At 42.4% G+C, this 14,151-nt stretch overlaps 1 protein-coding gene across 1 annotated transcript; it reads right to left on the bottom strand.

The window, feature by feature from the left end:
- Positions 1–6,247: 6,247 nt before the first annotated feature.
- Positions 6,248–6,859, bottom strand: LOC125524561 (uncharacterized). Its single transcript, XM_048689596.2, has one exon. It carries the CDS (start codon positions 6,722–6,724, stop codon positions 6,437–6,439), a length of 288 nt encoding a protein of 95 aa, XP_048545553.1. The 5' UTR covers positions 6,725–6,859; the 3' UTR covers positions 6,248–6,436.
- Between the last annotated feature and the right edge of the window lie 7,292 nt (positions 6,860–14,151).

The following is a 14,151-nucleotide window of genomic DNA, read 5'->3' as shown; positions in this document are numbered from 1 at the left end:
GGGGCTCATATATAAGGCTAAGTATAGATGATAGGTTTTTGGGTGATCTTCTATAGCGCACACCTACAAACCCTAAAAATAATATTAGGAGGTTCCCTATAACCATTTTTTTAGGGTTCCCCAATAACCACTTATCAGGGGAGTTTTTTTAGGGTGATTTATTGAAGATGATCTAATGGGCCGGCCCAACTTCAAACGCTAGTGGAAAATCACACATATCTGGGAGCAACTAGTTAACGAGCGCTTTTTCGGGAGCCTCGCAACGATCAGCGCCACTTGGCGCGCTCTCAGCCATTCACCACGTGTCGCGCTCTAGACGCTCCCTTCGGATTTTGTTTTTTTATTTTTCCGCACGCGTTTTTGGCTTTTTAAACGGGGTTTTTTCGGTTTTCTTCGACGTTTTGGTTTTCCCCCGGTCTTCCTTAGCTTTTCGATAAAAAAATTCAAAAAAAAATTGCGTGAAAAAACACTTTTTTTCGCGAAAGTCATGGTTTTTTCCCGCGAGAGGCACGGTTGTGCTTTAGCGAGAGTCACAGCCGTGCCTTTCGGAAACGGAAAAAAACATGTTTTCTATTTTTTTATTTCGCGAGAGTCACGGTTTTGCTTCCGCGAAAGGCACGGTTGTGCTTTCGCGAGAGTCACAGCCATGCCTCTTGAAAAGGGGAAAAATGTGTTTCTGTTTTTTTTCTTTCGCGAGAGTCACGGTTTTGCTTCCGCGAGCGGCACGGTTGTGCTTTCGCGAGAGTCACGGCCGTGCCTCTCAGAAAGGGAAAAATATGCGTTTTCTATTTTTTTTCTTTCGCATGAGTCACGGTTTTGCTTCTGCGAGTGGCACGGTTGTGCTTTTCGCGAGAGTCACGGCGGTGTCTCTCGGAAACGAAAAAAAACGTGTTTTCTTTTTTTCCTTCCACGAGAGTCACGGTTTTTCTTCCACGAGAGGTACGGGTGTGATTTCGCGAGAGGCACAGGCGTGCCACTTTCGGAAAGGAAAAAAACCGTGCTCCCGGTTCGATTTTTTCGCCCTGTTTTTTTCGTTCGGTTTTTTCGTGAAAAAAAATTCGTCAAAACCTATCAACATGGGATCTAGTTTTGAAGATCTCGACACGAAAAATTCAATGATGAAAACGGTTCGAGATTTGGACGTACGGTTTAAAAGATAAAACATTTTGAATAAACGGATCTACGAAAAAAGGGTAAACTCCCAGGTTGCGACAAGTGACGCGCTGCATGTGCGCCACTTGTCGCGACATGAGAAAATGGAGTGTTCTTTGCAACGAGTACTCCTTAATTAGTGACTTCGCATATATCTCTACCTACTAATAAAGCAGATATTGCTTCTACCCGTACGTCAAAAAAATTGCCCCCCGAAATTGCTATAAATTACCCGCTATGCCATTCGTAAGTGAAGAAAATGATTCAATTTTTCTTTTAAAATCACCGTCGTGCTGAGTGTTTTTATATATGTAATATCCAAGACATACTATGGATACACTAGCAGCGCGGTGGCTCGATCTTGTCTATTCCACCCTGAAGACCAGCATTCGAACCCCAGCATCTACTAATATTTTCCTCCACCTTTTTCTCACACACTTCTTCCCCCCACTTAGGCCTACATGGGCCGGCCAGCGGGCTTAACGCCCTGTTTTTTTTTTGTTTTTTTGTCTACTCTTTTCTCACTTCTGTTTTTGTTTTCTCCTTCTTTAAATTAATTCCAGATTTTTGAATATTAAAAAGGTGCGAGCTTGAAAATATGTTTGAGAAATTATAAAATGTGTGTGAATTCAAAAAAGTTCAGGAAATCATAGAATTTTCGCAGTTTCAAAAAATGTTAATGATTTTACAAAAATGTTCGCAAATTATAAAAAAATCATAATATGGAAAGAAATGTCGTTACATAAAATCAAGTTCATGATCTTCATAAAAAAATCCTGTATTTAAAACATATTTGTGAATCTGAAAAAAAGTCGATGAAATTTTAGAAAATATTCAAAAAAATCAATTTTTTTTGTGAAATTCAAAATTTGTTCCCCAATTTTAAAAAAGTTTATCGATTTAAAAAACGTTTTCTGAGTCATCATTAATTCGAAAACTATTCATACATTTCAATAAATGTTCATCTAAAAAACAAATGTTCGTGAATTTAAAAAAATGCCTAAATTTAAAAAGAATGTTTGTCGATTCAAAAACTGTTCTGATTCAAAAGTATTTTATATCTAGGATTTGATTTGATTAGTTTTTGGTAATTCTTTATATGTCTTGGCGTTGCCGAGTAGTCGTGGTCGATGAGATTTGTTTTTAAAGTTTTAAATATTTCCTTGCGCGAGACAGTGACAAATGTGTCCAGAGGCGGAGGACGAAAAAAATTTAAGGTGTGGCGAACTTTTAAGTAAAAAATTCATGTGAATCCTCAGAAGAATAACCAAATATAGGAGAATAACAAAATCATTAAGCCAGCCACCAGACATCTTGTTGCATAACTCGGTCTTGATGATTTTCAAGGAGTTGACTATGAAAAGGTTTTTGCATCTGTTGCTCAACTCGAGACGAGGCGGCTGCTCCTAGCTATGGCAACACAAGAGGATTGAAAGGTTTTTATATGAATGTTAAATCTGCTTTCCCCAACAATGATCCCATAAAAGGAGTGTATAGGGAACAACTTATTGGCACGAGAAAAAAAGGCAAAGAAGAGAAAATTTGCAGGCTCAACGAGGCACTATATATAAAGGCTAGTGACCAAGAGCTTGGAACAAAGTTAGACCAAAGTTTGACATGTCTCATTTTCAAGAGATATTCCTTCGAGCATGCAGTCTATACAAGAAAATCTAAAAGTTCAACCTGCTAGTTGAAGTGTATGTCAACTATCTGGTTATAACCGAAAATAGCATGTTGGTCTATCCCTAGTCGCATAGTCGGTAACGCTTTGAGCACGATAAGTCACTTATGTACTCTAAAAAAAATATCCAAAAAGGTGCAAATTGCATGCGTCATCAAAAAATTCTCCATTTAGTTTTCTGATTGCAAGTTACGAAAAGTTCTGTCAAGAGCAAACCACCGAAACAATCGATCAGATCGTTGTGCAGTGGAAGATGCAGTTAGACGTGCATGTGCTAGACAGCACATCAATCAAGCTACTTGCTTGTGTGCTTCCTAACTTTGCATATAGTACGTGTGCTGTGCTTGGCAGCACATTAATCAAGCTGCGTGCTTGTGTACTTTCAATCTGGGTTTGCATATACGTGCGTTACGCTTGGCTAAGGGTCTAACAAACAATATATGCCACACCTTGCCCACTGGAGTCCTCCGCCAGTGAGTGTGTCATGCAGTGACAAGCTTATTGTTTACTACGTTGAATGCATTGTGATCACGTGGATATCACATCCATCGAGAGTGAGAAGAAAGATAATTAGCAACATGGTGAGCCATTGTGTTAAAATAGAGGACACTCATATGTTGGGTATTGAGTCATACTTATTTGACTAACATGTAATTTTTTTTCTTCCGTTACAAAGCACGGGCATGTTTGCTAGTGTATAACAAATCAAATAGCTACCCCTTAGAAAAAACAAAAACACTATTTTTTTTCTAAATAACTCAAACTCAGAAAAGCTAGCGCACACATAAACCATGCCGCGCTCTAACTCGTTTCCTGCTTCGTCGACTCCCGTGTCCGTCGTCTGAAATCACGTTTCTTGTCAGTCTTATTTCTCCTTTTCTTTCACTTCTCTGGGTGCCTCTACCATCGACAACCAGTCGTCGTGTCAAAGACAAGCAGAGTTTTATTTTCTTACCCCTTCACCTTTCGACAAAATAAGCCGCCCACAAGCGCTGGCCCAACATGACATCCATGAAATTGAAGGAAGGATACATCTTACTACAATGCATGTATGTTAGGGCATCACCAACGCTGATCCGTAAATTTGATGCGGCATCTATTGACGGAGAGAGGAGACTAGTCCACGGACATTGATGCCAAAGACGGCCATCCAAAGCTAGCCACATATGTCCGCTTACATTTCAAATGAATGTATCAAAAATGAACAAATTTGATTCAAACTCAAACAAATTGGACGATATTCATTTGAACTAGGATAGATTTTACATAAAACCCCATGATATTTCGTCCAATGAACTAAAAACCTTGAAAAAAACGTAACCCTACACTACCCTATACTTCACGGTGATCTCGTAGGCCATGTCGGGCTGGCCGGCGGCTCCTTAATCATTGTCGCCAGATCCGGCGTTAGAGTCGTTGTCATCAGGCTTCAGACGAAGGAAGGGGCGGCATCACGGACCGGTCTGGGGCCCAGGCATACACCAACACACGGTCCGCGGCAATGTGTGGCGGCGGGATGTCAAAGTCCGTGAACTTCGAACGGCATGTCACATTTCACATGTGCCGCCAGCACCGCTCCCTGTTCGTGTACTCCTGCACCATTAGGGCGCTTCGGGACGACGAACAGCCACCGCCGCCGCCAAGGTATTGGTGAATGTGATCGCCCGCCTTCGCGGCTATCACATTGGGCATGAGCGGCGGCAAGCGGTGCTCCTTCTTCACGCACCGGGGCTGCGGAGTCGCTCTTTCTTCACGCATCGGGGTGGCGGCGAGAGGGGCTCCTTCTTCACGCGGCATCCAATTTGGACGCCGCAGTTGTGCTACTGAGAGCGTGGAGGGAATGCGGACTCCGGCTTCATAGGAAGGAGTGTTCCCGGAGGCACCACCGAGCCGTTTAGGTGGAGGATAGAGCGACGGAGCATCAGTTCCATTTGCTGCTCATACTCCTTGTCCGTGGCAGCGTACACCTGGCCTTGCATCGCGCGTCGTGGACTGCTGCGGTGGCAGCTGGTCCTCCTTGTCGCCGGAGGAGAGGACGATCTCCTCCTTCATCGAGGATCCGCCCGCCGATGAGGATGACGGGCCCAAAGTTCGAGCTACATACGCATTGAAGCGGCGACTCTCGAGAGGCCGCGTCGATCAGCGCCGCCTTTCCGTCCGGTCACATCAGGCGACATCAATGCCGGTCGCTGCGTGCTCTGGGCCGGCATCGATGCGGCGTGGGAAGAGGCGCCTGCATCGGAAGGAAAGAGCGGACGACACGGGTGGGATTGTTGGGTGGACCACGGTTGCCAGACGGGGATATGGCAGCGGACCAGACGCCCGCAAAGTTCCCCCCATTTTCTCTCCGGTTTGCGGGAAAATGTACGTCTAAACCGCTTGGCGGAACGATACAAGACCGCGTTGAATGACACAATCCCCATGTTCCGGACATATGCGGGCAGTTTAAGGGTTCGCGTTGGAGATACCCTTAGTGTATTGGCATAAATGCCTTTCACAAGCATGTTGCATAGCGTGCATGCATCTATTGTCCATCACTACTTAAAGATTCTGACCAAGTTTTTTCTGACATAGTACAGACGCAGGCCGGGAACATCTCCTCGCATCACCTGGAATCTTGAAATAAATTCAGGAATAAATGCGAGCACCAGGACTTAATCCTGATGGGTTGGGGATATCACTGTCCACCTAACCATCCAACAACAGATTGTTTTCTGATTCTGACCAAGTTTATGTTGTTTTAAAGTGTTACCTAAAGTTTTATCTATTTATTTATTTTGTTTTGATGTGTATTATATAGTGTTGCGTTGTGTGTCAGCAAAATAAGATCGTATTTGTTGAATCTCTATCTACTTTATCAGGTTTTTTCTTGTTTCAGAATGCATCTTAATGTCTTGTAATGTCTTAATCTTAAAAGAGTATCACATGGAAACCAAGTTATGGTGAAAACCATGTGAAAACAGTGTTTTGAAGTTAAAAAAAACGGGGCCTTACGAGTGTGATGTTCTATTAGCATGTGAAATTCTCAAGTTCATACACATTACCATTGACGTGGTACAAAAAAAAACAACATAAACATTGAATAGTGCCGAACAATAAACATCATTAATTTTTTCTATATTTTTTCATAGCTCGTAAATGGTAATGTGTTTAAACTTGGAGTTTCTCATGCCAATAGAACATCACTCTCTCATGATTTCCATTTTTCAGTTTTCTTCTTAAACTTTCAAACGAAGTTCTCTTTGAAACTTGGTTTTTATGTGATATTCTCTCGGTATCTTATACCACTAAATTCCAGATGTACAACACACATTCAACGGTGGATTAATGCACGCTATATAGCAATAGAATGTTTGGTACAAAAACCACTTCCGTTGTGCTTCCATTGATAGGCGAGTCGGGAAACGTGAAAAATCAAGTAAACATACCATTTATTTCCCTTGCGTGCTTCAGACACACGAAGTACAAAACTCATGTTTGAGCAACATATAATCCCATTTTTCTTGGCACAGTAGATGCCAACTTACCACCCCATGCGTACATCGTCCTTAACTGATACAGGCTACTTGACAAGCGCTTGGACGTTCGTGCGAGCTTACCTAATTAGTGGTGCTGAGGGTCCGGGCCGCCGGGGCTGGACCTCTTGGACTCTGAGTAAGGCATGGCCGCTCTTCCAGCTGCTGACTGCCGTGCGCTACTCGCCACGGTCGTCGCCGCCTCCCTCGAGAAGACGGCGGCGGCATTGCTCCCACCGGCCAGCATTCTCCGGCCAGCCACCGTCACCTGCAGGAGGTCAGCCTCGCAACGTGAGGCAGCAGACAGCAGCAGCAGCAGGATGAGCACGGCGCACACCGCCGGCATGCTCCTCGACGTGCTCAAGCTGGACGCCATGAAGTGTATGAGCCTATGAGGTAACGCTGTAGCTAGCTAGCTAGATCCGTCGTGCTCGTGGAATGGAATGCTACCTCGCACTAGAAGAGTAGACTGCCGGTGGTGGTCAGTTCGGTACGACGTAGCTGCACGACGCTGAGCTGATTTATAGGGGGGCGAGCGAGCGGTTTGCCGTTACCACAAAACACTAAGCGTTGGCGCCATGGGTGGAGAGATGGCCTGTGTCGCACTCGCACTGACAGCGACGAACGAGCGACGAGAGGGTAATGACCTCATACCGTCACTCACCGGACGAGAACGGGGGGCCGGCAACTTGATGCTCGTGGCCCCGTGTGATCGATCACATATGATATATGCCTTGTTGCAAATACAAAATTGGCAAGTTGGAGGAGAAAAGAGGCCTTTCTTTTTCTTTGGACCCTCCCGATCGGATTTTCAGGAAGGAGAAATCTCCCATTACAGCAATAGATATCCATGCATGTTTTCTTTTTTTAGAAAAAAGCTCCATTCATGCATGTTTGACATTGTTTGTTGGACCAACCAACCATCATTATCGATAGGTTTCATTACACCATTGGAATGACATGAGCAATTAAATCCGTGGGAATGGGTATCTTGGGCCATTCCAGATCACCGCGGGCGAATCATGGGCCGCCGTAATCTTCATCCGGGCACATGCATATCTCTCACCGCCTGCCTCTTGCCACCACAACATGATGAACTTTGTCCACACTACTTACTACGTACGTAAGCGCGCACGTACGCCATTGTTGATATGTCAAAGAGGTTGCGTCCACGCACGCACCCATTTGTAACTCCATCGACCTTGCCAAATTGGAGTCTGAGATCTATCGGTCGAGTCATTGAGCTAGGCAAGAGCTTCCCATTCGCCTAACTCGTAAAGGCGAGTAACCACCCTAGCTAGCTAGCTATACTATGCATACGGCATACCGACAGCTCGTTGGCCGTCGATCCGTGCATGAGTAGATCAGTGCATGCAAAATGCCCTCTCTCAGCTAACTCGAACCGGCCATGCATGACGACCAACTCGGTCACTTTCCACCGGCCCGTCAATTGTATAATAGGACGGAGCAATGGATGGAGTTCTAGGTATGGCTCCAATGGCGGCCTGGTTAAACTACCGTGAGACCCCCCACGGCATGCACTATGGCCATGGCCGTGCATGCATGCACGAAGGTGGCCGGCCATTGGAGGCTTTCCCCCCATAGGGCCATGCGACTCTCGGGCGCCAGAGAAGCCGGATGCGGCAACCAGGGGAGAGCCATATATGGGCACACCCTTGTGATTAACAAACATGGGACGGAGGTACACCGATCGAGTGCTGCTGCATTATTGTCTTTTCGGAGAAGAAAAGGAAGTGTTATGGGGCATGGGGCACGAAGGAAAATGTGCAGATACAATTCTTTGACACAAGTGAATGGCAAGATTAGCTGGAGGAAGACCTGACCAGTGTGTGGTCTTCTGGTTCTGGAGATGCATGTGAAAAGGCACCCACGGGTGAAAAGGAAGAGGTGGTTCTTCACGGTGATGATCCCAACGTTCCAAAAGAACAAGTGATTATCCCAGGGCCAAGTTGCAACTCGCAACTCAGATAGAAAGAAATACATGATTCGATCGTCGTCTCTGCACTGATAGTAGAGGAGATTCATGCCAGTGACAACGCCACCAACTCAGAAAGATGCGAAGCGATCCGAGCGTTGTCATGTAGTTCCGAGTTGGATCTGATTTTGTTTATGTTCTGTATGAGTCGGAAAGCAGCACTATCTATCTGCCTAACAGCCACTGTAAACAGAGTTACTTTCTGTTGAGAGAGAATTACCAGGGTATCAACAACGGCCAATGGCTGCAAAAAGGAGTGGAATATACAGCTAGGTACAAAGACACACAGCCAAGAAACTCAGCAGGATATGCTACTCTGGGAGGAAGGGTAGCCTGGTGACACCACTCTGCCTATAGTCCATGCCATCGGAGCTGCTATCTGAATCTTTGAGCCCGGTTGATGCACCTTGCTCCGAGTTGGTACCTTCTTCCCTGTCCGCAAATTGCGGAAGGATCGTCAGGCAAGCGTTCGGCTCCTTGCCCGTGACTTCCCACTTGAGGTTGAAGCTTTCGACGAGGTTCACTTGGGAGGAGATGATGGCTGACGGTCTGGGCAGGAGCTGCACGCTCCCCTTTCGGGATCACTACTTGCTCTTCATTCACAATGCACTGTTTTTTTTTCTTTTCTTTTTTAAAGTGGCAGAATGATTATACGTGACTCTGGAAGCCTTGATGTTCAAGACAAGGACCCCCCACCAACGTAGCCGGCAGACTCATGTAATCCTAGGATCCCGATATCTTATATAAGCGGAGGCCGGGATAGTCGATAGAACACATCTTAAAGAATATTCAATCCCTTGATACTTTACCTGCATACTTTGTACACACACCAACATAATATACACAATCATGACGTACGGTGTTATCTCATCCGTGAGAGCCTAAACTGGGGTAAAACCTTGCCCCTATTACCATCGTGCCAAGTCGCCTAGATAGAAGACCATGTCAAGGGATCTGCCGGAATTAGCTCTGACGGGTGCAGCTTTGCATGAAGCACTCGCGGGAAAAGGACAAACTATTTTTCCTGAAAGTGAAGCACGAGTTGGTTCAGTTCGAAGCACGAGTTATTACAGTTTTGACCATGTTAGTACAATTTTGGAGCACATATTTCGCCTGAAAAAAGTTCGTCCAAACTTATCAATATGAGATCTAGTTTTGAAGATCTTGACGCGAGGAATGCAACAGTCAAAGTGGTTCCTGATTTGGACACACAGATAAACCATTTGAAAATTGAATCTACAAAAACAGCACAAATAAACCAACCCATCTCTCCTGCACGTGTTGGAAAGAAATCACACCAAAACTATCTAATTGCTACAATCGCACGATGCACCACTTGTCACCACCGAAGATGGTGTGGGTGACCTTTGTAAGGGATACCCCTTAATTAGTGAATTATAGAGGGTGTGCGTTTTGTACTCTCGTATCCAGTGCAACAAGCGCCCAAATAGAAATTCCTTCAGTGGGCGCAATTGCTAAATCTCGCCTGTTGCAAACCTATAGCGTGGTTGCCTACAACGTGGAGGCCGTGGCTGGCCCAGCTTCCCGTTTACTCCGATATTATGTTATTAGTTCTTTGGTTTTGTTTCCTAAGTAATTGTTTTGGCTTTGTGTTTGACTTTGTTCGGGTTTCCCTTTTTTGGATTTTACTGTATTTCCTGCTTTTCCCTTTTCCTTTTCCCTTTTCCATGTTTCTAGTTTCTTTTTATTTTTTTCTTTTGTCTCTTTTCTGATTAAAAATACATTGACATCTTCTGAAATGTACTATGGCATTTTATAGATATATTAGTTTTAACAAAACTGTGTGAACACTTCTAAAAATTACATGAACATATTTAACAAAATGCATAAATGTCTTTCAGAAATTATATGTTTTCTAGAAAAATTCATGACCATTTTTAAATTTCATAGGCAGTAATTGAATATATGATGAACAATTTTGAATACATGATCAAAGTTTAAATTGGGCAACAAGCATTTTTAAATATAATATGACCATTTTCAAATACACTATGGATAATAATTTTAATAAATGATGAGTGTTTTCCAAATATGCGAGAATTTTTTTTGTATACATGATGAACAATGTCCCGATAAGTATCGAACTTGTTCTAAATACACGATGAATATTTTTCAAATAGGTGATGACTATTTTTTGAATTGGGTTGAACAATTTTCCCATACATGCTGAACATTTTCTAACTATCTAGTGAATATTTTTCTAATACCTAGCAAATATTTACTAAATTTGCAGAAAATATATTTCAAATACGTCATGAACATTTGTCAAATACATGATGAATATTTTTTAATATGAGATGAACAATTGTTAGATACGAGAAAAATGTTCCAAATATGAGATGAGCATGCAATTAAATACGTGGGAATTTTTTTACAGTACACAATGACTATTTTATAATACCGTTGAACAATTTCTAAACATCCATTGAACATTTTTTTATAGATGATGAATATTCCTTAATAAGAAAAACAAAATATATTCCAAAAAAATAAAAGTTTTAGAACTTTGCAAAATATCTTTACTATTTATGGGGAGTTGGTAGGTTTGGTCACCTTATGCTATGGTTTTTTCCTTTCACTCCCTGTTCCCCTTTGGTTTCCTATTGGTTGTTTTACACGGATGCGACGTAAAATTAATACCAACGCAAATAGAGTAATTTGAAATTATTTAAACTAAATCAGTACATTCTCAAAACCACATTATGGTTTAACTCAATCAAATGAAATCAAATTTTACCAAAATCTCAATTAAATCAAAACTTTCTTGTCTTCGCCTACCCATACCCAAATCAAATCAAATCTTAACAAAACCTCTACTAAATCAAAATTTTACTTGCATTCCTCTGCCATACTCAAATCAAATTAAATCTTGCAAAAATTCTAGAAAGGTGGGTGTAAGGTATATGTCGGACAAGATTGATGTTGAATCACAAGAATATGTATGCACGCGTTGCAACACATGAGCAATTAGCTAGTAAATTAAAAAAGGGAGAAAACGGAAAATAGAAAGAAAAAAATGCAGAACCAGCAAAACCGGCAGAAAATAGAGTAACTTGAAGTCTGCCGTGGTGATAAAAAAACACATGAAGGGCAGTAAGAAAGCTGAAGAAAATCGGTGGGATGCGGCGTACATCGTCGGTTGTTGGGCCCAAAACCGATCCCTGTAGGAGAGGCGAGCATCTGGCCCGCTAAAGGCGACATATAGATACCGCCTCCAATGGGATTTGCTAAACATTGCCACAAACAGACCTCATGCCACGCTTGAACACGTTTCCTGCTTCATGAATTCCTTCATAAACTCTTGTGTCCATCGTTGATGAATCATAGTCTCACCACTCTTTCTACTGCGAACAAAGCTTTGCTTGGATGGTTAGGTTGCTTATCATGAAATCGGCCCACCCATATTCAATTCTTAGACTTGACATAGACACTTGCATATTTCCTAGATTTATTTCAGGCTCCTCGACGCTACTCTTTCAGTGCTATGACGTGCCCGTCAACTACGAGGGACATGTGCTGACTTCGCCAATCACAACATTTACCGACTTAATCTTTTGAAGATGATCAAAGGGGTAGGGATGTGTGCATGTCTTTATATGTATGCGTGTGCATGCATGTTGTGAGCATATGTGCTTTCTGAAAAGAAATATCCTCTTTCTCTTCTCTGGGTGTCTATGTTGTCGGTAACCAAGCCACTGTGTGAAAGACAAGCACAATTTTTTTTACTCCCTCCACTTTTGAAACAAAGAGACATATTAGTGGTGAGATCAGCCATCCACAAACGCTTCACTGGCCTAACATCATAGTGATGAATTTGAAGGATAGTACATCTTAACGCAATGAATGTATAGCGAACCAACTTATGGTTGGATAGTTAGAAGGACAATGGTATCCTTAATTATCCCACCAGAGTTCAAATATTAAACTTGACATTGGTGCTCGTATTTTTTTGGATTTATTTCAGGCCTTCTGGCGATGTGCGTTTAGTGGGAGGAGGAGGCATCTATGGCGACATCGTCATATATAGTGTGTGTGTGTGTGTGCGCGCGTGCGTTCATAGGGGTGAATATATGCGTGTATGTATGAATGTCTACGTATGTATTACGTTTAAATGTGATGAATGTATAGTAGTGTATCGGTTTTTTCTAAAAAATGAGTGGTGTATCTGGAGAAATGACTTTTACATGCTCTTGCTATACGGTGTGCAACATCCATTGTCCATCTTTTTTTTAATAAAAGTTGTTCCTTATTTACACAAAATAAAGCATCAAGGTGATACAATTAAAATGAGCACTGACCCATTGTCATTCGAACAATGTTTTTTGCTTTTGACAAAGCCATGATCCCTCACTCATGATGTCACGTTGTGTGCCAACAAATATGAATGCACTCCGGATTTTTAGGTACTTTATCAAGTTTTCTCTTATTTAAGAATGTATCTTAGTGTTTTGTATTGTTTCATCTTAAGCACACCATTGAATTCCAGATGCACCAATCTACACCAAATTCGACGCTATTATATAGCATGCATGGTATAAAAATCACTCATGACCGATATATGAGGCAGAAAGAGTGAAAGATAATATATGCTTTATTTTTCTTGCATGCTTCAGAGATATGAATTACAAAACTCATGTTTGAGCAATACTAGTAGTATACTAGATCATAAAAGCACGCGTCCGTGCCCGGCCATCTTTAAACAAGGAATATGCAAATACTTAGGAATGCTATAAGGTGGTATAAATATCTGAGATAATTTTACCGACCAAATGAATTATAGTTTAATGTGAGTATACTATACAGTGAGTGTTAAATTTAAACGCTCTGTGGGGAGCATAGTATGTCTAGATATCAAAGCACAAAGATGCAAGCACATTCACTAGCTGCAATGTGGAAAGCTATGGGACGCCATTCAAGAATCCGAAAGGTCGGTATTCTCTGGAGTCTCAAGACATTGAAGAATCCAAAGATTTGGTATATCTTAGTGGCATCAAATATCATCCTATCTAACACAATGTCAGTGTATTGTTGATAAAAAATGGAAACAGAATCATGCAAATGATTAGCAATATCGTTCATTTTATTTATCTAAATATATTATGTGCAGGAGATTAACTATTTTGATAAATTATTTGTATAAACACGTGTGCTCTATATATGTGCATGTTGCCGTAAGCCCTAACTATCCCACATATATTTTGTTCTTATATCATTATTAAGAACATAACATCTTACTATTGATATTAACTTGGGCAAGCAAAATGTATGAAATAGATGATGTTAGTCACATAAATTTAAGAAATACTATTTGTTGGGGATATGACTATTTGTGTAAGCCATCCAGGAGAGGCCGGGTTACGCAAATAGAGGTTCATCAGAAGCCCAAGACCAATGCATGAAGATGGCGGTTCACTAAAAGGCTTAAAGGCCCACAGGCGACTTTGAGGCCCGTAAAGATAAACCGCCATGATGGTATAACTTGTACTGTAAGGTAGAAGTAACTAGTCGCCGAGCCGGACACTGTTTATGAGCCGGCCGGGACTCTGTAGGCCGCATGGCGTCAACCCGTGTATATAAGGGGACGACCCGCCAGTGGCTTAGGAAGAAAAAAAAGAACGGATCGAGAGCCAGGCATAGCGTATCTCGCTCCCTGGTCATCGAAACCTCAAGCAATTCCAACCCAACTAGACGTAGGCCTTCCTTCACCGTAAGGGGTTGAACTAGTATAAACCTCGCGTGTCCTTGTCCCGATTAACCCCTTTAAGCTTCCTAGTTGTGATGGCTCC

This window comes from Triticum urartu, chromosome 7A (assembly GCF_056163025.1).
Source record: "Triticum urartu cultivar PI428250 chromosome 7A, HENAU_Tu73, whole genome shotgun sequence".
In the NCBI taxonomy this organism is placed as follows: Eukaryota; Viridiplantae; Streptophyta; class Magnoliopsida; order Poales; family Poaceae; genus Triticum; species Triticum urartu.
The sequence above is the reverse complement of the archived record's forward strand: the minus strand, read 5'-3'. Positions and strand labels throughout refer to the sequence as shown.